Source organism: Notothenia coriiceps, unplaced genomic scaffold, assembly GCF_000735185.1.
Source record: "Notothenia coriiceps isolate Sejong01 unplaced genomic scaffold, NC01 NC01_scaffold00009648, whole genome shotgun sequence".
Lineage (NCBI taxonomy): Eukaryota > Metazoa > Chordata > Actinopteri > Perciformes > Nototheniidae > Notothenia > Notothenia coriiceps.
In genome coordinates, this window is record NW_011342349.1 from 152,718 (window position 1) to 178,807 (window position 26,090).

At 40.5% G+C, this 26,090-nt stretch overlaps 1 protein-coding gene across 1 annotated transcript in view; it reads left to right on the forward strand.

Annotated features, from left to right (window-relative positions):
• Nucleotides 1–4,098: 4,098 nt before the first annotated feature.
• Nucleotides 4,099–26,090, forward strand: part of atp2a2b (ATPase sarcoplasmic/endoplasmic reticulum Ca2+ transporting 2b) — a 29,368-nt gene continuing 7,376 nt past the window's right edge. Inside the window, exons 1-10 of the mRNA XM_010771079.1 lie at nucleotides 4,099–4,762; nucleotides 5,071–5,088; nucleotides 5,198–5,280; nucleotides 6,962–7,066; nucleotides 11,014–11,152; nucleotides 16,610–16,690; nucleotides 17,446–17,531; nucleotides 19,390–19,545; nucleotides 19,631–19,772; nucleotides 20,437–20,603. Of these exons, the coding sequence (XP_010769381.1) occupies nucleotides 4,645–4,762; nucleotides 5,071–5,088; nucleotides 5,198–5,280; nucleotides 6,962–7,066; nucleotides 11,014–11,152; nucleotides 16,610–16,690; nucleotides 17,446–17,531; nucleotides 19,390–19,545; nucleotides 19,631–19,772; nucleotides 20,437–20,603 (1,095 nt within the window). The 5' untranslated portion in view covers nucleotides 4,099–4,644. The remainder of the gene's footprint in view (nucleotides 4,763–5,070; nucleotides 5,089–5,197; nucleotides 5,281–6,961; nucleotides 7,067–11,013; nucleotides 11,153–16,609; nucleotides 16,691–17,445; nucleotides 17,532–19,389; nucleotides 19,546–19,630; nucleotides 19,773–20,436; nucleotides 20,604–26,090) is intronic.

A 26,090-nucleotide genomic window follows, 5' to 3' on the forward strand; every position in this document is an offset into this window, starting at 1 on the left:
GCACCCCCTGTCTCTGGATCTTTGGAACCATCTGTAAATATGATTGTTGAGTCTGAGTGATATATTGCAAAATAATTCTGGACTATGCGCCATAATGGTAGTTCTTTCTTTTCCTTTAACTCCCTTTGTATATTGAGGTCTACACTTGGCAATGGGAATAAGCAGGGTGGAATGGACGAGATTGGAACTGTGGGGCAATACTGTTTTTGATTCAAACCTATACTTGCTGCTTTAACATCGCCAATCCATCCAAAACTTGTTAAATGTGACTCATTGTGCTCCCAGCACATGGCCAATGTCAACTTTGACCCCTCGTGTAACTATCGCGAGACTCATCCTGTTCTCACTTTTGCATACGTCATAGTAGTACTTGTAAAACCAATGAAAATAAGTCATAATACATTCTTGATGTAGCCTCTCTGTGGAAAAAAGGAAAGCATGCATCAACTTTGTTTGCAGTCTTGTCCTTCTCTATTTTATTTTAAACTCAGCATAAAGCTAACTCTCACAAAACTGCTATTTGAAGTCAGTTTAGCCTGATACTAAATGACTGATGTTCTCATTTGTTTACATTGAGTAGACAAATAACATTTTGACTACGTAGCTCTACACCACATTCACTACATGTTCACAAACAACAATTAACAGAGAATGTATATAAAACATGTAATAATATAACTGACCACTTGAGTGCGGCAAATTCACATGAATGGAGTTATCCAGCTGCTTTGGAAAATCTTCGAACGGTAATGGTACTAAACCTGTTTTCGGTAAACGTGTTTTCGGTAATGGTTTGCAATCTAATCTGAATGTCATAGTCATATGTCAAAGACTGAATGAGATTTCTCCTCAGGTGGGTTTCAAGGACTACTAAATAGCCAGAACACACACTGAGCGTTATAATTAATAATGTTTTGTACAAGGTAAACCATTTATGGTATTTAAGGTTTACTAAATGTGTTGTTGTACTAAATATGTTGTTGAATAGCCTGCCTGTTTCTAGAGGCTTACAAAGACTTCTCCTCTTGCTCAATTACCTTATTCAAGACATCAACTGGATCTTCATACAATTCAAACAAGCATATGTCATGATGAATATTACAAGATAAACAACATAAGCCTTTCTTCATCGATTTTAGTCCACGAAAAGCGCTACTATATAATTTACAGTAGCCACTCATCATGGTGTGCTGTGACTCATGTAACCTTAGTGCATGTGTGCGAACACCAAAGTCAAAGTCTACAGTGGCAGGTAGAGGTACCGCACTTCCAGAGCAAAGAGGCATTTATTTATTTATTTTTCAAGAACAAGGGATGCTGGGTACCAAGAGGCTAAACGTTTAACCATTTAATTCTGGGATGTGCACATGCACTTTTAGGGAACCTTATAAGGTGATCAAGTAATTTTGTGCTGAAAAGCCAAACATAGGCATGAGATGGAAAAGGGCCCCGGTTGCCACACGGGATACGACATTTGGTGAAGACTTGCAATTCAGAAGATACAGTTTTCCAGGATAAAAACAGCTCATAGTATTTTTGTGAAATTAGCATTGCTGTACATAGCCTTCCATGACAGTAGCAAACAGTGGCATGGATAATAAGTGCCCAAAATTAGAAGCCATGTCATTGAGTGAAGCAAGAATCTCTTTCAGTTGGCAATGGTAATAGTAAATGTATGTTATACCACTTAAATGTCCTTAATCAACCCACATCTGTAAGGTTAAAATTAAAAGAGTATCTCAACGACGTGGATATATAAACAAACATTTTCTTTTCAGTAAATAAATATGTTGTTGATGACCTAGAAAACCTTGGGTGAAAGGTCAGTGGTGTCTTATCAAACTAGCAGAAATGTGCATCAACCCCCTGGAGCTAGTCATAAACAAAGCCTGCATTGCTTTTAACCTCTGTGTCCTGACATTTCTCCTTTGACGTCGAAAAGAAAAAAGTATGACTTGCAGAGAAATCATCCGATCTCCAAAGAGAATGAACTGGCTTCACAGTGAGCAACTAAACAAGCTGTCCAAACAAACCTGAACCTTCCCGCACAACCTTTTGGCCACAGACTTTGCTAGCACATAAACATCCACAGCAGAACCTTTATCAGATTGGACTGTAACTCACTCTCTCTCTGCACTGCCCACACATATAACACAAAATAATGAATTAAAAAACATCCTCACTGTCAGCTAAGAAATCCACAGCTGCTGATGCTGTTGCCCTGTTGGTTGAGTTATATAAGCTGTGGAACAAAACAAAAACGTATTTGCCAAATGTGGAAAGGGAATGGTGTGATTTTATTTGCAGATGAACAAATAATAGAATATGCTGCATATGTATCAAGTCGTATGGAGAAAATAAATCCCTTTTGACATTTATTTTTAATTTCAACTAGAGCTGATTAGTTTTGACTCAAGCTACATCTCTGCTGAATGATTTTTTATTCAGGCTCAAAAGCGGCATGTGTGTTGTTCTTGTTTTTTAATTGTAATAATGCAACAAACTAGAAATTAGATATTGGAGTCTGAGGAATAACAGCCCTGTTTAACATTAGCAGAATGTTAGATATATACATTTTAGTTGTGCGCTTCCAAAAATATATCAAGGCGTTGAGATATGAAATATGCATTTATCTGACCAGTTTTTTTGGTTGTATTTGATCATTTCAGGTTTGGAAAGAAAATCGTAAAACATCGTTTCATCATCTTTAACTTTCCTACTGAGCACGGTTCTTGTTATCAAAGCATAACTGATTAAAGTATCACAAAAACAAATCTGGGAATGGTCTTCAAAGACAGCACTTGTTTTTGAGTAAGTCATTATTTATTGGAAGACAGAAGTAATGTTAACTGAACAGTCTATCAGATTAGATCTGAATGTGTCCTTTTTTATTTTCATCACAGGCTCTATGTGTCTGAATAGTTGCAGAGAGGTTTTGTTTTTATCAGGCTAGCCCAACTGTCACCATAGCTGCACAGATTCAGTCTTTCCTTGTCATTGAGCAGAAGTCTGATTGTGACATCACACATTAATCACAGTGTCTTAAAATAACTTGTCTTCCTGAGAAAGCAGAGGCTGCAAAAGAAAGACACCATCTCACACAGGAGTTATCTCATTTTCTTTAGGGGATTTTAACTGTGGAAGGATTCTCTTTGTTTGTCCTGTATGAAGATAGCCAACTAATGGCTATGGATTTCAATGTATAGGTTGTTGTATATGTCAAAACCATAAAAATGTCCCATGCAAAAGGTTAGACGTGTCACTGACCATTTTTACGATGGCTTTAAAAGATACATTCTTTCTGACATGATAAATGTCCACATACGAATTGATAGCGTCTACTGTGTTATATCACTGACACTGCAGCCTGTCAAAGAATGGGATTCTTCTCAGTCAACTCTGACAAATATGAGATAACCAAACTGATGTCTGCAGTATTATCAGGGTTGGTGCTGCAAGCCTTTCTAAGGGGAAATCATGTATCACTTAAACCAACCTTATCCTTATTTACCCACCACTCTCACTCAAAACAGAAGATAAGATTGATGAGTGTTTTACAGTAGGGAAACGGATAAAAATAAGAAGCTCACTTAGATAACAGGACATTTTAGCATAGAAAAGTGGGTGTTTATTCCTTGCTCAACACATGAGATACATTACACACATGTAAAACAGGATATTTTCCTCAAAATTGTTCTTTCTATTTGACTAAAATACATTTGTTTAACTATTTCCCTCCTTGCAACATTTACATATAATTATTAACCCACACTAACTAATACATCAGGAATTATGCAACTGGATAAATCTAATGAAAAAGGTTGCAATGAGTTTCAGTGTCCTCTAGTCTAGGGAAAAGGCCCTTTAATAAAAAAGCACAGCCGTCGTTGAAAGTGAGAGAGAGAGAGAGAGAGAGAGAGCGAGAGAGCGAGAGAGAGAGAGAGCGAGAGAGCGAGAGAGAGAGAGAGAGAGAGAGAGAGTGGGATGTGTTGGGTGCTGTTTTTTGAGGAAGTTACCAAGGTGTGGGGAGACATATGGGAGAGAAGGACTTCCGGTGTGTCCAACCAATCAGCTGATTCCACATGCGGACACTGAACACCGCATTCGACAAACGCGAGAGCTGCAGCGGACAATCCCGATTGGTGCCGATAGCGACGTCGGTGATTCCGCAACACAGGCAAAGCGAGCTGCAACAGAGCCACATGTTTAAGCCATCTATTTGGACCGAATTGTACCGATATTTGCTGTTTTAGAAGAAGAGTAATATATTTAAATATCCAATTGAGGCTGTGACGTTTACTATGAATTGTTCACTTAAGGTCTCGCAGGAAACATAGCGGACTACAGCCGGCGAATTCAAGCGGAGCCGAACAGTTAACATTAGCTAGCTTTAGCCTGTTAGCTATCCGTTAGCTCAGAAGCCGCTATCTCGTCAACTCGCCAGACACCTGCACGCCAAGCTGTCCCGCGTTGAAGCTAATTATTCCGTTACGGTCAACACCGTGGGATCTTCGCTCCTATTTTCATCAAGTATTTTTTTTTGTTTTAAGTCCCGAGGTCACACTAAAGGAGGAGAGAACCGTGACAGGTTGAGGCTGGGACCAGCAGGGCAATACAAGCCGTGTCCTCAAGTGGTCGTTCACCATGGACAACACACACACAAAGACGGTTGAAGAAGTTTACAGCTTTTTTAACGTGAATGAAAGCACAGGTCTGAGTTTAGAGCAAGTTAGGAAACAACGGGAACGTTATGGACCAAACGGTAAGGAGCTTGTAAACAAATTCTTATTTCAAAAAACAAGTAACGTTAGCTTTTTATGTTATGCCGGTGTCATGATGGCCCGATTTGTAACTGTTGAACCAAACGGAAGGTTGTCGACGTCATGCACTCTATGTTGTAATACCGGCGAGCATCAGTGATGTGTCTTAGTAAACAATTCATCGTCCTTTCTTATATTAACGATCTGTGTATTACTGCTACAGTAATATTCTATTGTTTTAAATTATTATTAATTTAAATAACCCATTGTCCATCTCTTTTGCCTGCGGTCTGAATGGGATGATCTGCAGAATTGCCAGCGGAGGAGGGTAAGTGGAAGCCGCCTGTATATGTTCACAATCCATCATTCATAATATTTCAATTAAATGGAAACGTTCATTTAAATTTCAGTTATTAAATTAAATGTTTGTCTTCTAGGTAAATCCCTTTGGGAACTAGTGGTTGAACAGTTTGAAGATTTGCTTGTGAGGATCCTTTTACTCGCCGCCTGCATATCATTTGTAAGTATAATACACATGTTTTGTTAGTTGTCGAGGTGGTTTGTGGAGAGTTCATTAAACCAGTCTGGACCTGATGGATCTGTCTTTATGAAACTCCCATTTCATTTTTGCATAGCCAGGTGCTCTGCCTTGTTTAGTATCTAGATACGTAGTAATAAAAGTCTGTGATCAGATTGTGTCACTCGTTGTAAAGAGATGCGTCATCCACTCTCAACTTGAGATAAAGTTGTCTATAAAGATGCTTGGTACTAGAGTAGTGACTGGATAATCCATTCTCAGATCTTCCTATATATACCAAAGCATGCTCCTTTCCTTCAAAACAGACAGTTTGTGTTTAGGAGAGAAAATGAACAAGTAAAACATTGTCTGCGTTCATCTCCACCACATTCCTTCTATTTACTTTTTTAGTGATGAGTTCAGTGCTTTTTCTTCTTAGCACAGCTCTATCATCCTACAAAGTGTGCACAGAGACCTTCTCTGATTCAGTGAGAAGAAGGTGCCCAGAATCTGTCTAGGGACACAACCCAGATGACCATTTATTTTCATGATTCTGTCTTCTAGAATGATACAGTATGTTAGCTCTGCTTTTGGTCTCAAAGTAAATCACAAGTCATTAGGTTCTCTTTGAGTCTTGCTTTCAAACAGATTATGTTAAAACCTCAATAGCCAAGTGGTCTATAGTTAAAAATAAATGCTGAAATGTTATTAATCTGGCAACTAATGGCTATTTCACTTTATTATGTGTCACATTGTTGGGAATAGCAGCATGCTGTTTGTTTGGCTGTTAAAGAGTACAAGTGGCAGACACCTGATAATAAAACTGGACATTTTGATGACCATTTTTTATATTCTTATTGTGAATACATTTCTTAAACCAGACATCACTTTTGAGTCTTATTTTGATGTCACTAGTGATAAGCAATCCCTACTGTTGTTTATGTGTGACACGGTATACTATCCCGTGGTCCTGTTTCTCCTAGGATTTATTCCTTGTGTATCGGCTAAGAACATCACTCACAAAGCCATGAAGATGACAGCCAGCAATGGTCACAAAGCTCATAAATCACCAGCTGTTTTAGTAGCGTTCAATCACACCAGCACACAGCCCGCAGACACATGAACATATCTATCAGTATGACAGAATGTAAACAACAGCAAAATATACAAAGATGTGCACCTTTCTTTTTTTTCTTTGTATTAATTGGACATTTGATTGGCCATGCTTAAATAGCTTGGAGCAGGAAACGGGGGGCATTGGCATTTCGTTTGACACACTTCACTTCCTGGCACAGATTCTAAAAGAGGACAAAGTGGTTACTACGCTCTCACTTTGTCTCCAATGACTTTGTAACACACTTGGCCCAGTTCCTACAATTCTGGAAGATACTGGCTTTGTATTTACTATGAATTATTAAATGATTTTTGGATACTTAAAAATAATTATCCTTAAAATTTTAAAGTCAAATGTTGGTCCTGGCACAACTTTAATTACTAGGAAGGTGCATGAAAAAGATATTAAGTGGAAGTTCCAGAATGAGTGTTTAGTTATTAGTGTTCTTTGGGGTGCAGCTAATCGTATCCCATCCTGATTTCAATGGGCTCAGTATCTCACACTTGATTATTATTACTTATTGAATGTATGCCGACAATGTCCATTCATTTTTCTCTCTTCTGTGTGTAGGTGCTGGCTTGGTTCGAAGAGGGAGAATCAACCGTTACCGCCTTCGTGGAGCCTTTTGTTATCCTGCTTATTCTCATAGCAAACGCCATCGTAGGAGTCTGGCAGGTAAACATGTTACATTTGTCATTTTGGGTCTTTCAAAGCGTCCCTTCTAGAATCAAATGTTTATTTATTTTTATGAATACTCAGAAATGTATGCCTCCAAAATATGGGACACAAACTATGTTTTTTGGAAAGTCTATAATGAGGTTTTAATAAAGACATTGGACATGTAACATTTCCCATTCAGGCCAAGGATACAGCGCACATCCCCTCAATGTAAGAACACTCTAATCTGAAACACCTCTTCTTGTCTCAGTCACACGTGAAACCTGGCCTGCTCCACTTCCTCCTCACTTGGTATATTCTCGTCCACATTCATTAACCTATCCTTTTAGGGAAACCGTATCTCACGCCCTTTGACTATGCAGGGTCACATTATGTTGAGGGTGAATTAAGACAACAAATGCAATTGTTTTTCCTTTGTGCTTGTAAGTGGTTATTTTAATGCCTCTGTTTATTACGTGCCTGCACAGTCTTAAGCTTTCCCCCAGGATTTACGGTGTCGGTATGAGAAGCATTATTGATCTTTTAAAATGCACCTTAATTATAGGCAGGAAGCAAACCCAGCATCAGCTTTGTATATAGGCATTCATCACAACACACAGAAAAGCAAATCAATTTTCCTTTCTTTTTCATGACACCTTCTCAATCAAAGTCAGAATTGCCCAGAATATGTCTTATTTCCCCCAAAGTCAGTTGTGACGGATACACACCAGAGTTCCAGTCAAAATGTCCGTTAAAGTTGAAATCTTCCGGACAAAATTAGAAAAGTGCCGGTCAAAGGTCTTCTTTGTTATTTATTGAGCTTTAAAACAAATTGATATGATTCGATATTAAACAAACTAATTATAGTAGATTAACTACATTATTCAAAGGTGTACAGTAACTTACAATAACAAGGGAATAATAAACGGAGCGCTCTCTCTCTCCTGACAGTATCATACAGGTCGCGGATCAGTAATGAGTGACCCGACAGTAAAACTAAACATATCTATAACTAGTTTAGGTAGTTTGAGAGGTAATTAAAATAGCTGCGTGTGATATTCTAACCTGAAGTGTGTTCTGTTCCGCTCACCGCTGCAGGTGATCAGAGCTGCGTGTCGACTCGTCAGCAGCAGCTGATCTCTCTCTCACGTCAGATTAGACTTCACTCGTGTTTATGTCCATATCGATCAGATCCAGCTAGTTCTAGCTAATGATATGACTACCTGCTTTTTAAAAGACACCTAAACAATAAGTGTCGCTATGCAACCGGGTGAGGCCACAAAGTATAGCGCAGCATTATGCCTTTGTTTACATGCCCACCGGAACCCCGAGGCATTACCAACAGATCAACGCACAATCAACCCAAGAACATCTCTTTCTCCACAAAGTGTTAGACATTAGAATTGACTATTTTTGTCTGTCACAAACTATTCTTGTCTGTCACATAAGTGGCGCAACTGATGCGGTATTGCGCTAAGGGGAAATTATTTTGACCGAAGAGATTTAGATTTTCCAGTCTTCAGCATATTTTACCGGTCATAGTCCGGTAATTACCGGCTAACGGGAGCTCTGATACACACACCGAGTTCTTCCACCTGCCTTTGAATGCAGCCCCAAAACAGTTAAGGATATATTTAATTGACATGCTTTTTAATCAGGCATTAATTAAAATGTTAGTCAAGCTAATTATAACATTTATTAAATGATATCTCTTTAGTAGCCATTTATTTTTCACCTGGCCTTTTTTTTTCTACCCATAAGGCAATATCTTTTAGACGTCTTCAGGAGTATATCCTTCATTCTTAACTGAACAGATCATTTAATATGCATCATATTATTCACTAGATTCTTGCTTGTTACGCATAAACATTAGTTTAATACAGTTAATAAAGACCTTGCATCTCCCATTTAAATGTTTTTGAGGTTTCAAAATGAACCAAAATCAATCCCCATGTATTTTTAATGACACTACGGTAAAAGTAGATGCCTGGCAGGTTGGGTGGGTTTCTGCTGGATTGTTTTGTAAATGAATCGCTCGCCTAAGGTCCTGCTGAGGCTTTAGTAAATGGCGTGCTGTTGCAGTAAGTGGCTGGTTGTTTGACTTTGTTTATGTAAAGCAAAGCCTTTGTAAATGATGTAGAAGTGGAGGAGGCGAGATCTGCTCCTGCTGTTATTCATATGGCTCTACCTATTCAAAGCAGTTGAAGCTTCTTTTGAACCTTGTAGCATTAACCTTTACCAGCAGCCATCTTAGTAACTGCGTGTCCCTGTTGCTATTCAGTTAAAAAAGCGTAATGTCCCGAGGTTGTGTGCTTGTTTTGCCGTGTCTCGTTGATTGCTGCCTGCCTTCCTGCCAGCGTGGCTGGGAGCTGCCACTAAAGCTGTCCACTCTCAGAGCGAGCTGTCAGACACCGTGAAGTCAGCACTAACACAAAAGTGCAAGTGAAGAATGATCAAGAACGAACTGAATAGGCAATAAGAGAGCATTACGACAAAACAGAAGCAAGATGTCACTGTAGTCTTCGGGGCACTTGTATATACAGTACATTTTGGGTTTGGAACATCGCCATTGATTGGGTTAATCTAAAATGTATTGTGTCACATTTGAAAAGATAACCATGTGACCAAGGCAAAAGCTTTCTTGTTTTCTTTCTTAGTCTTCAGCCTTTTACAACATGTACCAGTGTTTACTATGGGTGCAACAACTAATCGACTTAATCGATTAAAATCGATTACCAAATTAGTTGGCAACTAATTCAGTCGTCGATTCGTTGGTGACGTCATCACATGTGTTCTACACCCCGTTAAGCTCCAACGTTATTGCTCTTTTTTTATGGGTACAGGAGACATTTAAAACATATGTCATATGTATTATTGCTACATAAACATTATATCGCAGTCTTAGTGTCGCCAACTCAGTTTCTAATATGCAATATGACTACAAAATGCATCTATAATGTATTTTCGATCTTCCCAATTCAGACGAGAGATCTCTCCCCCGCCTGCTTGCGAGGCGGCGGGGCAGTTTACACACACATGCAGCTGCTACATGCATGCAACACACACACACGGAGGAGATGGCGGAGAGAACGCGTTCCGAGGTGTGGTTAAACTTTAGCCGTCTCGATGTGGACAATGCTCGTTACCAAAAGTGCAATAACAGTTTATCATGTAAGGGCGGTAACACGAGCAATTTGTCTAAACATTTAGCAAAACTGCTCCACATCCAGACGGAGAAATGCACCGGGTTCCACTGTCTTTCTAGCAGCTCTGTAGCCCCTTTCCACCTCAGGTGTTATGTATGCTAGCAGCAACACACAGAGTTAACTCAGTTATAAAAACACAAGTTAATGATTAGAGGTAACTGAGTTATTTATTTTGTCAAAGTTTCAGCTATTCTGTTTACAGTTCTGTCATCACATTATTTAATATGATTTGTTAAAACATTGTTGTTTCTTTTGATGTGACATATTATGCATTTAATTAAAATAAAAAGCAATGTTAGTTTTGTTCACAATTTGTTTATTTAGTTTACCTTATTTCTTGTCAAAAGAACCGTTAATACTATCGTTAAAAGGACCGGATCGATAAGCAGTAACGATATAAGTAGTAGCACAGTTAAAACCTTAACGATCCGAATAATCGATTAATCGTTTCATTAATCGATAAATTAATCGATTATCAAATTAGTCGTTTGTTGCAGCCCTAGTGTTTACGTTATTCTCCCCGCCATCTAGCCTAGACCACTTGTCATGTGCGCTTATTTGCCTTTTTACTGTGTTTTTTTGCTTATGCAAAGATTAGACACTTATCAGTTAATTTGAATAATGCTGCTCTAACTGAAACAGCATGTCTGAGACGTCACATCGTCTCTAACTCCCCTTTCATCCAGTTCCCGGGAAATGCTTGGTGTTTGTGTGAAATGAACTTGTTAACTTTTGTTCCCTCTTATTTCCACTCTTCAGGAGCGAAATGCAGAAAATGCCATTGAAGCCCTTAAGGAGTATGAGCCAGAGATGGGGAAGGTGTACCGTCAGGACAGAAAAAGTGTCCAGAGAATCAAAGCCAGGGACATTATGCCCGGGGACATCGTGGAGGTGGCAGGTAACGTTAAAAGCATTTAGCTTTGTTTATTCCCAAGGCAGTCTCCCAAGTGCGTGCATGCAAGTAACATTACGCCTATTGTATTGAGCGTGCGAGCTTTCGCACCTTAACATTCTTTTCAAGTTTTTATTATTTACATTTTTTCCCATTTATTTCCTCTGATAAGTCGCCAACATGCTTTTCATGTAAACTATAAAGAAGGATGAATACGAGGCTGTCTCTCAACACTCGGATGCTTTTAGTGACTGCGGGAAATATACGGAGAACATTGTTCATCAGTTCTGTAAACATTATCACCAGTGTTATGACGTACACTTTGCACAGATTTAAACACACACACACACACACACACACACACACACACACACACACACACACACACACACACACACACACACACACACACACACACACACACACACACACACACACACACACACACACAGACAGCTGATCCCTGATCTTGTTCATCCCCTTTGATGGTTTCTGAAGTAATGGTAGTGCTGAGTTAGTAAAGCAGTTATGCAATACAGCGCAGGGGCCCAAACTGTTCCATAACATTTTATTTTCTTGGCTAGCTTTAACTTGATTAAGGCCACATGTGTTTTGTTGACACATTTTTGCATCACTGTATTGTTTTGTATTCATAAACTGCATTTATCTTATTACCCGACATGGCTTCTAGTGACTCTGGCCTTTAACTGCAGTTGCTGCACAAGTAGTGGACATTTAAAATGACTTACTCGCAATGTATTTTTGTATTTAATTTTCTTTAGTTTTACCTAAATTAAAGTTAGAGGCAAAACTTGAAGAAATACCATTGGGCCATTTGATTGGCCGATTGAGACAAGCCATTTCGGATTGGTCAATTATAACAAGGAATCAGATCCGGTGTTTGAAAAGAACCATTGCATTGGGCAATTGAAACAACCATGTGATTGGCCGACTTAAACAAGCAATTTCATTGGCCAATTGATATAAGGTGGTTTTTGGTGCATTCTAATTGTATTATCTATGAACATTTGATGTCATGTTGCTTTAATTGTAAGTATTGTTCAGCTATAGCTAGCTCCTATTAACAAATCAGCTGTCTATTATAGCTAAGATTCCTGCTCATTAAGATTTTGCGTTGAGTGAGCACAGGCTACAGACTGCCAGCGTTGTGTTTCCTTTATCTTCATATAGTGGAAGTTGGCTACTGCTGAATTAAGGGTTGCCTTGTTAACACAAATACACTTTTATTGGCAGCCATTGAGCACAAATAGTGCTGAGCAGCAGCGCTATTTTAGTTTCTAACGTTTCTGAGCGCTAAATGTCCCAAAGGGTTGCTTTACGTAACTGGACAGGCAGGACAAAGATTTTTTTTTAGCTTCAGCCATTCAAACATTGTTTTGTCTCCAGAGTACGGCAAGGCTTCTTTCAAAATCACAAGTCCCCTCGTTTTTATTTCCATCGGCGCTTCACTGATGCAACAGTTAGTATTCTTTGTTTTCTTTGCTTGCTTTTCTTTCACCGTGCAATTCCTTATTCGACAAGAGTGTCTTAATCTGTCGCAGAAGTGATGGCCTTGACCCTTGTAGCAACCACATCCTGTGCAGAGGAAATAAGAGTGCCCTTTCCCTCGCACTTTATTTCTTTTCCCTGCATTCATTCTTTCTGGCTGTATGTAACTTGAATGTGTATTATGCGAGACTGGCCCGCCCTTTCCTCTTGCTAAACCAGTCTGTGTGCAGTGTTCACCATTAATGTTTTCCTGCGATGAGGGGGCAGAAGACAGCACGACAGGATGTAACATTTAGAAAGGGTACAGACTCAATTTGATAAATAATTTGTGCTCCAGATGGCCACATGGCCAGATTACCTCTCTTGTGTTTTAGAGTGTAGGATAATCTGTCTGTTGTCATCACCAAAGCTATTAGTCTCTGGCCGTCCTTTGCTGTCTCTTCCACATGTCCACGCTCTGTGCTCTATCCTTGCCAATGTTATTGCTCCCTTATTCGACAAAGCAATGATATGGAACACACACAGTCATTGGTTTGTGTTTTTTTAAGGTTTGATCTCAATGTTTCCATTCATGAGAGACGTTGAGGAGTCCCTTGAGGGCTCGATGAACTCATGAAGGGTCTTAGAAAGCTGCAAACTACGTGCTAGCTCATCAGGGAACCGCTGCACAGTGAGAAAAACAATATACAACCCCCTTAAGGGCTATAACGTTTCACTGGACCCCACGCGATGTGCGGTGTACTCTGCACTACAAAGTAAATCCACACTTCTATTTAATGAGTTTAATTGGAGTAGGACCACTGTTGGTTTAAGGGAGGAAAGGTGGGGACAAAGATGACAAACTTGTGTGTTTGTGTTTGCAGACTGACATTTGTCCCTCACTCTTGGGAAAATATGATAAAATCTTTTGTTCACAAGGGAGAAAAAATATCTCTCTTTCCCAGAGGCTTTCCACTCTTTCCCAGAAAAAGAGAGCATGGGATGTAAGATGAAAGGAAGGATCACTCCCAATTTGAGACAGCTGCAAGTCTTTGGGGAAAATACAGCATATTTCTGAACTTATGGTAATGTGTAAATCGTAGCCACATTATTAAAGTGTAACATACATAGAAACACTTATAACTGTATCAATACAGAGTTTACATTGAAATGTAATTGGGTTATTCTTCCGAGGAGAAATGAGCTTTTTATGACGATGAAGTCAGAACGCATGTGAAACAGATTATAAACATATGTTTGATAATGATAAGGTTTTAAGTACAAAATAATAATAAGTAGGTCTTACGTCTTCTTGCTGCCACTGAAAGTAGATTTCTTTGCTCTGACTGTATTCCCAGCGGTGAACACCAATGAGTGCTACATGCGCTCACAACTTTACTTTGACGTAGGAGGTTTTTCTAATTAGTGACTTTTTCTAGAAAGCTTCCCACAGGACTTTGAGTCTTAAATGTCTCCAGTGAGTACAGGCCCTCGTGTCCTTTCTGTCCTTCCTCATGCTACACTTTTACTATCTCCTGTCTGTTTGGGAGGGGGCGTCTAGTTTGAAGAAGAGTAGGTGAAGTCTTCGAGCCTCCTGTCAAGTGGAGGACCAAATTTGGTAGTGCAGCTGGTACAGTACAGGAGCATTATGACCTCTGTTACGGTGCACCTACAGCGATAACATTGGTAATTGGTATAATGTAAACATGTTTGTTTTATTGGTAACTTAGTTATTTCCTCATTGTAGTCTCTGTATTATGCTTTGTTACTTTAATCTGTCCCGAACTCATGAGTGTGGCGTGTTATGAATGAACAGTTTGTTAGAAAGCAAACACAACACTGTTTCTTTTTAAAGTTGTGTGATGGGGAGTGGGTTCTCCTTGCTTAAATCTGAAGTTTTGATCCTTTCCCCTCCCCCAAATCCAGCAGCACATGTTTGTAAACTGATCAAAATAGTTTTCCCATTTTTGGACGTGCGTTTCGCAGGACTCATCTAATCCCCCTTCCCATTCTCTCCTCCTTCCCCCCTCTTCTCTTCTCCACTCAGAAGGGCACTGCAGAGGCCCGAGGGTTGGTTTATATGTCTGTCACCGCTCTCTACTGTCCACACAGAGGTCCCTTAAGAGCCTCTGGGTTATTTGTTTTTTTATTGCTCTTACCGTTTCACCCTGTCAAGCTGTGTTTTGTCTTACTGGAAGCTAAAAGCAAGATTTAACCTTGGGGCAGCATTGGCATTCTTCAATGTGATTTTTGGATTTTAATAAAACGTGCCATGGGGACCCTTCTGCAGCATCATGCAAGCCAAATCAGACGGTGTGGCGAATATGCCGCAGCAGGCTCCTGAAAAAAAAAATGACTTAAAGGTAGGGTAGGTAAGAATGGAGAAACCAGCTCGAGTGCACTAGAATTGGAAAGTAAACAACCGAAAAAAATATGTCCCTTCCTTCAGACTTCCTTACAGAGCCCCTCCTCCAACACACACGAACGTGCACATGACCAATGAGGGCACGAGATAAGTTTGTGCACGAGATGGAAGGCTGACAGGCAGGTAGGCCATCCAGTTATCTGCCGCGGGCCGAGGCAGATAACTGGTCGTGCTTTTTACAGCTCCACGGCTTCCACAGATGAATTATTTGTATATATTTATTTTCAAAGCATTTAATTTACATTAATGTATTCATTCATCTGGATGCATTCCATGGAATATAACAAAGTGTTTCTGAAGTGAATTACCTACCCCACCTTTAAGTCGGACTACTTTCTCGGAAAGTGCCGGAAAAAAACAGTTTAGTTTAAGAAAGTAAGGGTACAAACTAAATGCAAGTACTAACCCCTCGCTCTGTGTAAGAGCTGGCGACATTGATGCTCATTGGACCAATTCATGGGGAATTTGATGCCGTTTTTTTCTGAAACAAGCTCCAGCCCAAGGCACAGTCCCAACATATTTACTTGTCTGGCTGCTGTGAAATAAATGTATTTGCAGTCAATGAGATCATAAAAACGATCTGATGTAAAACTTTTTTTGTGCAACAAAGTTCACAGCATGACGTCAGAAACACTGTCCCCACAAACTTGAGGGAAATCTTGGACTGCTTGATTTGGTGTGACTGCCACCTTGCTTGGCCCATAGTTAGTTAATAACACACTTTAATGTATTTCTAGTATAATCCTCTCAGGTTATATTGTTTCTTCTTCATCATAGATCATCATAGATCTGACCTATCAAGAGATAACACATTGCTTGTTGATATTTCCATCCCTATCCCATAAAAGTCTTTAAATCTTAAACTATCCCTTGAAAGCAGATGAGTATCCGAATGGCCAACATTTTAAATATTTGTTTCTACAATCAAAGCCTTGAAGTTGCTTATCAACACTTTGTATCTGCCGTATCAGACCCAAACCGCATGTGAAATGAGACAGCAGAATTAAAGCTGTTTGATAATGTTTTAAGCAAAGCTAATAATCTTCGGTGGCTTTAAAAGCACTTATCTGCCTTCTGCAGAGGAAACACTTGTTTGGACTTTGTTGTATATTTACATTTTGCATTGGTTTAACTAGAGATTGCTAAAGCCATGTGTGAGTGGAAAGAATGAGCAGCAATCTATTTGCGTCATCAGATGAGTGGAACATTAATAATTCTATGAACGCATGACTTTCCCTCAGCCCCTGTTTATTATTTAACACAGCAGTGTATTTTCTTCTGTGTGTGGCGACTTTTGTTTGTTGATTTGGTTTATTTCAAAGTGTTTTCTCTTTCATGAGAAGATGGTCTAATTTAGGAGGTGTCTTTTTACACGTAGAACATTTACTCAACTAGGTGAATACAGTATTTGATCAAATCTCAACGCGTCTGCTTTTATGGCCTGTATTTTACAAAGTACCCATCCACCTGTCGTCATAGCATTTACAGATCCCTTTAACTTTGTAAAGAGGTCCTTTTTAATGTCTCGTTTGCTTTGTTTCTGTCCACAGTTGGAGATAAAGTGCCCGCAGACATCAGGCTCTGCTCCATCAAGTCAACAACACTGAGGGTAGACCAATCAATTCTTACAGGTAAAACCATTTCCTTTTTGTTCGTCTGTTTCTTCTGTGATTCTCCATTTTACACATACATGTATTTAAACATTTCACATCTAGCTTGAAAATACAAAAACATGCATTTACTTCGTATCATTTCTCCGCCTCCCTCTGCCACCGCCTCGCCTCTTGTGATCAACCCAGACACTAAAACAAGAATAAGCAATTTCCTCTTCCTTTTGATGTGCATGGCCTCATTACCCCCTGTTGTCATGGCTGCTCAGGCAGTGACGAAGCTAAAGGAAGGGAGTGTGATATGGATGAGAGGAAAATTAAATAAATGAAGTTGTAGATGGCTAATTAGAGAGCAGTGCAGATGAAAAGGATTAGAAGGGGAGAGATGGAAAATGCACGAGAGAAAAGGGTTTATGTGAATCGAGTCCTTAAGTGGCTCCTCTTCCTATGCTGCCTTAATTGGTAGCAAATTCCACGGGATATTTGAGTGTTGCAGCTATTTTCTCTCCTCTTTCCTCCCCCATTCATGGCGTTACAGCTTGTCAAATGCTCCCTTACTTACGGCATTAGGAAAAGTGCAGCCCCGTTATTTACACACATCACATATGGGCTTTGAAAGGCAGTGGCGTTGCAGCGTCTGATGATTGTCATGCCGGCTCAGTCAGCTGCAAAGCCTTTTCCACACATCTGCCCAATGTGTCAACCGAGCATCACAACCTCCACTTTCCCCTCTCTCCGCTCCCCTCACTCACATGCTCTGTTTCCACTTCCTGCAGGAGAGTCTGTGTCTGTGATCAAACACACCGACCCTGTGCCAGACCCGCGTGCCGTCAACCAGGACAAAAAGAACATGCTCTTCTCTGTGAGTGACCCACAAGACCATTTAAGTCTGCTTAGTATTGTAACCCGTTTTTATCTTAACTACACCTATAAAAAGGAACAATGTCCTCCTGAGTGTCTTTTTTGGAACATACGGAATTAGCCCTTTTATATTGTGGCTTTCAGTCTCTTGCATGCGAGAACATAACTGTGCCGGTCCAAACAGCTTCAGTGTCCATTCATTTACAAAAGAAACATTTCCTTGCATAGCAGCTCCCACGCAGGCACGTGCACACATAGACCTCAGAGTGGGCTTGAGCCCTTGCCCTTTTTATGGGGTGCTTTTTTTCATTTTTTTTTTTCAATAAAAGAATATATATATCCACTGCTGCTTGCGCACAGTTTCCCTTTCCAAAAATATATTGATTGAATACAAAATAATAAAAAAAGGTCGGGAGAGTAGACTGTGAAGTTCCGATGCTCTCTACCCTCCCTCCCTCCCTCCACAGCGGTGCGGACAGTCATCGGCAGTCACTTCAGACAGACAGGTAGCAGCACCTCCCACCTTTCAGTCCCATGTTATGCCGGCTTTTCTTGGCTTGTTTGAAGGCGAGTGGTGATGAACAAATCACTTAAGCTGCCAGTGCCTCGAGTTTACAGCCAAAAGACAAAAATAAATATAGTTAGGCTAACTAAGGTAGGCTACTAGCTAATGGATAAGTTAGCTCAAGGTTTAGCTAAGGCAACTTATCATGGACATACAGGCTACTGTACTTAAGGGGAGACACTACAGGTGAATGCAGCAAAATGTATCTAATAACGTCATCACAATTGCCACATTGATATGCAAATTAGGCGCTAACTAGGCCTAATTAAAATTCGCAAATGTGCATGCAGTTACCAAGGCATTGCAGCTGAAAAGGATAAACAAAAAAAACAAAAAACATAGCACCCCAGATAGTTACTTACGTCGAGTCAGTATTTTCCCTGAAATGTTGTGTTTAAATATGCAGATTAGCTTTATATCTATAAATGAATTCAAACAGGGTAGTAAAACGAACACCATTTATATGTGTTTTTTGGAGGTTTTCTTTCCATTAGAGTGAAAGAAAACATGAAAGCTAAATAGACCAAAATAACAACATTACTAAATACTAAATAAGACCATTGTCTCTGTGTTAATGATTATTTTGTAGAATTCTGTTGAGTATTAAAGAATTGCGTGAGTGTGAGGGTATTAAAATAAATTGGTCAGTAAGTCAGAGACGTGCAACNTGTGTGTGTGTGTGTGTGTGTGTGTGTGTGTGTGTGTGTGTGTGTGTGTGTGAGAGAGAGTGTGTGTGTATGTGTGTGAGAGAGAGAGTGTGTGTGTGTATGTGAGAGAGAGAGAGAGAGAGTGAGAGAGAGAGTGAGAGTGAGAGTGAGAGTGAGAGTGAGAGTGAGAGTGAGAGTGAGAGTGAGAGTGAGAGTGTGTGTGTGTGTGTGTGTGTGTGTGTGTGTGTGTGTGAGNACCATTGTCTCTTTGTTAATGATTATTTTGTAGAATTCTGTTGAGTATTATAGAATTGCGTGAGTGTGAGGGTATTAAAATAAATTGGTCAGTAAGTCAGAGACGTGCAACTATATTTAACTTTTTGGTTACATTTTTTTATAAATTATTATGGGAAGTGCCCTTTTTCTCAATTGAGCTCCTGCCCCCCAAAATGTCTGTGCACGTCCCTGCTCCCACGGTTACTTAGATTAGTTTAGGAGTGAAATGTATCGACATGTTGACACTTGCTGCTCCCTGAACCTCCTCGCTGTGTCTCTGTGACACATGGCTCGTAGTCGTCAGACCAGTTTTACCCCCAGAAGCTTTTCCGTTTAATAATACGTTTTGTTTTCTGCCGCCTCCTCCACAGGGCACCAACATTTCATCTGGTAAGGCTGTGGGTGTGGTGGTGGCCACAGGGGGCAGCACCGAGATCGGCAAAATCCGAGATGAGATGGCAGCAACGGAGCAGGAGCGCACGCCGCTGCAGCAGAAACTGGACGAGTTCGGACAGCAACTCTCCAAGGTAATTTATTAACTCTCTCAAACAACCTCTGCTATTTCTGTATAATTTGAGTTATGCATAATTGTTTGCTATTATGATTTTTAAGGTCATTACGCTAATCTGCATCGCTGTGTGGCTCATCAATATTGGACATTTCAACGACCCGGTCCATGGAGGCTCCTGGATCAGAGGTGCTGTCTACTACTTCAAGATCGCTGTGGCTCTGGCAGTTGCTGCAATCCCAGAGGGTAAACTGGACACACACGCACGCACACACGCGCACGCACACACACACGCACACACGCACACACACACACACACTCACACACACACACACACACACACACACACACACACACACACACACACACGCTCAGACACACACACACACGCTCAGACACACACACACGCTCGGACACACACACACGCTCGGACACACACACACGCTCGGACACACACGCTCGGACACACACGCTCGGACACACACGCTCGGACACACACACACACACACACACACACACACACACACACACACACACACACACACACCCACGGACACATGCACACACACACACATACACACACACGCAGACTCACACACACAGACACACACTCTCACAGACACAGACACAGGCTCGGACACACACACACACACACACACACACACACACACACACACACACACACACACACACACACAAACAGCCTTGCCCTTGACACGCTTGTTGCTTTGAGAGCCTTCAATGATGTGCCATTATTCAGACTTCCTGAACATTTTGTTCAAAAATCCTACTTTTTAAATGCTTATATTTCACACTTGATGATACAGGATGCCTTTCTCTAACAGCTTATCTCCACTCATGTTTGTCTTAATCCTCTCTTTCCCTGTGGTTCTGTTGCTGCTCCTCTCAGGTCTGCCTGCTGTCATCACTACTTGTCTGGCTTTGGGAACTCGGCGCATGGCCAAGAAGAATGCCATTGTCCGCAGTTTGCCGTCTGTGGAGACCCTTGGCTGTACATCTGTCATCTGCTCTGACAAGACCGGCACGCTGACCACCAATCAGATGTCCGTGTGCAGGGTAAGAGAGTGAACGGGGGCAGAGAGGAGGAAAAGTATCAGCAAAAGCCTAATTGTGAATTTCTCGCATATAACCTTTTTATAGAGAATCAAATTGTACTGTTTGGAGTTTGAAAAATGCAATGTTTATCTAATTGAATGGAGTATGTTAAGTATTTCTAAGCACTTTGTTTAACCCTGAATTGTAGATCTTACAGGAAGTAAATTATTGCCATTTGCCACCTCACAGGCTATTTGTTGCCATGTAAATCGGCTCATTAACCTTCACCTGTCAGCTCGGTTCACTGAAAATGTTGACATTCTTAGCTTATCTTTCAACCTTTACACTGGTTTCATAGTAACCAGTGTAACCATGCACTTCAGAGTGTCAACACGTTGGAGGGCCCGACTAGGCTACTAATGAATTCACACTATATAAGCACAGCAAAAGTATTTTATCATTAAAGAAATGACGAATTATCAGATGGCAATACTTGTACAGCGACGGTCATAATAATCCCTCCATGCTCCTCCTGGCTAAAGTCCCTACCACTAAATGATGTTGAATAAGCACCCGGTGACAGGACAGTCTCAATATGTCTCTCTGGATAGGTTTATTGGAATAACTGTGAAGTTAGAAGTGAAATTAGGAAAGGATTGCATCAGGGAACATATTTAAGTGACAACAAAATTAAACTCCAGTCGCAGTGTACCCTTTGGAGTTGGAACTGCAAAGGATTACGCTATTTGATGTGTCTCTGTCGCTGAAGCTGATGTGTGTCTGTGTACATCTTCACCATGACAACAGTACGATGAAAAGGTCAGCTATGCATAGGAAATGTAAACAAATTGGGAAAAAAGGCCAAAAATAAGTTAAAACAGTTTCCTTACATGGACAGAGCAAAGGTAAGCTAAGTTATAAACCTTTTTAAAGCAACCTCGACGGCCTCTTAATGACAGTAGGGATTTACTGAGCGCCACTGCTGACGCTATATGGCTAATAATGGAAAAATATGATTTAGTTATACACAGGCAGCGATGCAAATTGATACGTGTATACATGTTCCCCTTTAGTACGTTATAAGCTCATTGTGTGACTGTTTCCTCCTGCCCTGCGTCTTCCATCTTCCTCAGCCCGTTATCTCGCCGCTCTTCTGTTTCCCTCTTCTCTCCTCCCTCCTCCCTCCTCCCCCTCCTCTTTCAGGCAGCATGCTGATCAGTATGCAGTAGTTACTCACTTGCAGCAGAACCAGCAGTAGAGTTGCATAAGTGACCTTGTGTTGAAAGATGTCCTCTTCCCTTGCTCACCCTGCACAATGTTCTTATAGTCGACATTATGTTAAGCAAATTTAAAAAGGCTTCATTTAGAAACTAACGGATTCTATTTCTGGCTATTTGATAGTCGGTGACGGAGAAGCTTGACGCATGCAAACCACTCGTGTCTTAATAGAGCTGAACTAAAATGCGGTGCCCTCAGTGACTCAATGTTCCTCCTTCACGTTCAATTCCTTTCTTTGTTAAGTGTCGGATCGCCATTGACGTCACTGCTCTCTGTTGTCTCCACGCTGCCGAAGTGCACACATAATGCCAGATGATCATTTTATTCAGAGATTCCAGTTTCCATCCCTCATCATGTATTTCTGTCCTGCACCTCTGGGTGTTGGTGCTCCGATAGAAAGAACGTGTTATCTATCCATGTGTGCAACTATATTAGCAGCTTGAGTGTTGTCTGACTCGAGACCTTGTGTGTTTGTTTACGTCATCAGTTGATGAAAAATCCACCTCTTATATTTGGATAGCGAAGGCAATATTAGTAGTGTGTGCCGTTTTTCTTTCTTCCTGGTGGAGAATAATTGTGTTCCCCCGTGCTATTTCAATTGAAAGAAAAGATTAAAGTAAATGAAGATCCTGAATAGACCTATTGCCGGTGTTCTTACCCAGGATTGGATCCTCAAGGTCAAATGATTTCCGCCTAGGAATGATTCACTTCATACACTGTTCCTGTTGTGTGTCTGCACACAGAGGAGTCTTGTGTCCGTCTCGCTGTAAGATGACATTTATGGAGCCTTCCCACCAGAGAGCTCAGTGTCTGCTTTGGCTCAGCATTTTATTATTTGACTCTGTTCTTGTTCAAGCATCTTATGTCTTATTTCCTGTGGATGGTAGTACGCTGCCACCTGCTGGTCCATCAGAATCCCACATCTAAATTCCTAAATCATTTACTAGGGCTGCTCGATTATGGCAAAAATCATAATCTCGATTATTTGGGTCAATAATTTATATCACAATTATTAAAAACAATTATCCATTTACTTTGAAAACATCAATTTATTGAAAAAATTAATGTGAACAGTATGTTTTTAACAGTTCAACCTTGAGCTTTAAGTATGATTCAACTAAAGAAAAAAAAAAAGAAATTACATTTTCTTTTTTTTTTAAAATAAAAATAATAATAGTTTCATTTCGATTACGTTGTTTTCGTTATAGTTGCAAGCCAAAATCAAACAAGATTAATTGCACAGCCCTAATTTACAATACAGTGCAGGGCTCGACATTATAAATGGCCCGCTGGCCCGGAAGCACTATTTAGACACCCCGGGCCAGCATAACGTATTTATAATGTCGAGCCCTGCACTGTATTGTAAATTAGGGCTGTGCAATTNGGCTTCCAGTCGACCAAAGAATTGATTTTAAAGTACTATTGCTAGTTTTTAAATCATTACATGGTTTAGGACCAAAGTATATTGTTGAACTTCTACATAATTACGAGCCATCAAGGTGCCTCAGGTCTTCTGGGACGGGTCTGCTATCGGTTCCGAGAGTAAAAACAAAACATGGAGACAGCATTTAGCTGTTATGCCCCGACAATCTGGAACAAACTACCCAAATCATGCACGTCCGCAGAAACGCTTCCTATTTTTAAATCGAGACTAAAAACATATCTCTTTGCCGCTGCTTTTAATTGAGCTGCTCATATTCGCACTACAGTATGCCTATTAAACATGTATTGTATACCTGTGGCGTTTATTTGTATTATTTTATTATCTTTGCTTTGTAATGCCGGTTGCAAAATGCCATTTTATAATGTGTTTTTACTGTATGTATTCCTAAAAAGTCTTTTCATTTGTTTTGTAAAGCACTTTGAATTGTCGCCTAGAGAAAAGTGCTATATAAATAAACTTGCCTTGCCCAGGAAAGTACCTGCTCTCTAGCAGGGACTGAAAAGGTTCTCATGAACTAAGTTCTCTTTTAGGTGTGAACGCAAAATCCCAGGAACTATCGGAACTAAAAGGGAAAAGTACTCCGGTGTGAAAGCGCCTATTGGATCTAAAGAATAAAGGGAAAAGAAAATCACGACTAACCTCATTATAGTCCAGTGAGGAATCGTTACACAGAGCACAGATAGAGGCCAGCTCTACCAAGGCATCATACTGGGAGGATTTGACTTGTTTGCCATCAAGGAACCTAAACAAAAGCCAATCAAAGACAATAAGTGAGACAATTGTGCAGATTTCATTCATAAAGCATTTTGTAGTTTAAGTATGAAACAATACATTCATGTTCGCCTTCACTTTTATCAATCAATTTCAAGTAGAATGGATTTTTGGGGATTTGCATGCATTATGAAACTCTCAGAGCACACATGCATATGGAGAAGGAATACTCACACTTCTCCCTCCGGGGCATATGTCGAGCCAGTGATAGTGAATTCCTTTAGTGAACAGCCATCACCCTTTACCTGATCAACGATGAACATCTAGAAACACAAACGTTGTAGAGACATACAATTAGTATGTGGTATTCCCACAAAGTATTGTTGCCCGAATCAGTGATGTAACAATGTCTTTTTGCCACATTGTAGGTGCTGTATACACTGCAGGGGTAGACATTAAGGGTAAAATGCCACTGGCCCTCCGGGCCGGTGGAATTGTATTATCACTGGCCCCACCATTGTAACCACTGGCCCTCTGGGTGTTATCACTGGCCCCACCATTGTAACCACTGGCCCTCTGGGTGTCATCACTGGCCCCACCATTGTAACCACTGGCCCTCTGGGTGTTATCACTGGCCCCACCATTGTAACCACTGGCCCGGAGCATTCGTCCAAAAGAAATCGACTTATAATGAAGAAAATGAACACATTTGTTGCAATAGTAATTTATGCACTAACTCCATTACTACTTGTAACTATTACTACAACATTTGAATCATCAGTTTCTTCCTCATTTTCCTCAATTGCTCCATATTTGGTTTATTAAAATAATTAAATTGTTGGTCATTGTTAAAACATTTCTGCGTATTATATGATGAGTATTATTATTTGTGGTATAATATGCGCTTCTGCGCTTTCCTGTCATTGGAGTTAGAAATGTAATGGCCTATGTAAGTAGATGATAGATTAGAACCTTCATTTATTCTACACTCTGGACATTTCCCGATAGGCCGAATACGTTTATTTTTCTACTCTTTCCGGTTGACTTGTCAGCATAGGTCGGCATTGATGTACAGAGCCGACAGAAGACCTTGTTTATTTTGGCATCATATTGAGAGGTGCAGCCAGTGACGCGTCATAAAACCAAGAAGTAAGCTGCTGGTTCCCTCGACAAAAAGGAAATGGGACTTCTCCACAGGGTTTTGGAAAATAGCTGGAAATAAGGTCTGTGGAAAACAAACCTGTTTGATAAATGCACGTTTTGTTCAGCTGGATAATCTCCACATGTACCCTACTTTTTTAATTTTCGAATCATAAATCTAATCCATAGATTATAAAAGGGTTTTAGGACTGCACTGCACCACTAGAAGCCAACTCCATCGATCAAACTGGCTGAAACGTTCTCTCCCTCTTCTTCTCATGCTCCCTGTCACTGTCCTTTAACTCCTCCGGTGACTTTCTTTTATTTGAAGATAGTTTTTTGCCCGGCGCTTGGCCGGTTACCGCTGGTATTAAAAACAGTTTGGTGAACGGTTAGGTGGCGCGATAGTCTGTAGTGAAGGAGCGCGCACCCGCACGGGAGCCTGCTCGCGCTGCGCTCCGCAGCAAACAGCAGTTTGCTTTTCACCCAACAACGACAAGCGACTCACGAAACGCTATGTTGTAGCGTTAATAAACGAAACAATTTCACAATAGTCAAGTCATAGCTAGTCAAAATACCAATACCACAGGAAACATTTTTTTTAAAACAGTATTTTTAGTGGCCCGAGCGGGCAAGTGGAAAGTACGTTATGCTGGCCCGGGGTGTCTAAATAATGCTTCCGGGCCAGCGTGCCATTTATAATGTCGAGCCCTGTACATTTAAATAAATAATATCCGACGGACGGACGGACGGACGGACGGACAACTTCTCACTTCAAAAAGAAGAAGAAATCTAGATCGCAAAATAGTTAAACAAGCGAGTGCCTGTTTTTCCTGTTCAAGGACAGGTTCCTTGAACACAACACGAGCGTAACGTGTCTTCACGTGATTATGTCTCGTCTGAAAGGAGTGTAGGCTAGAGTGCTTACGGAGAGC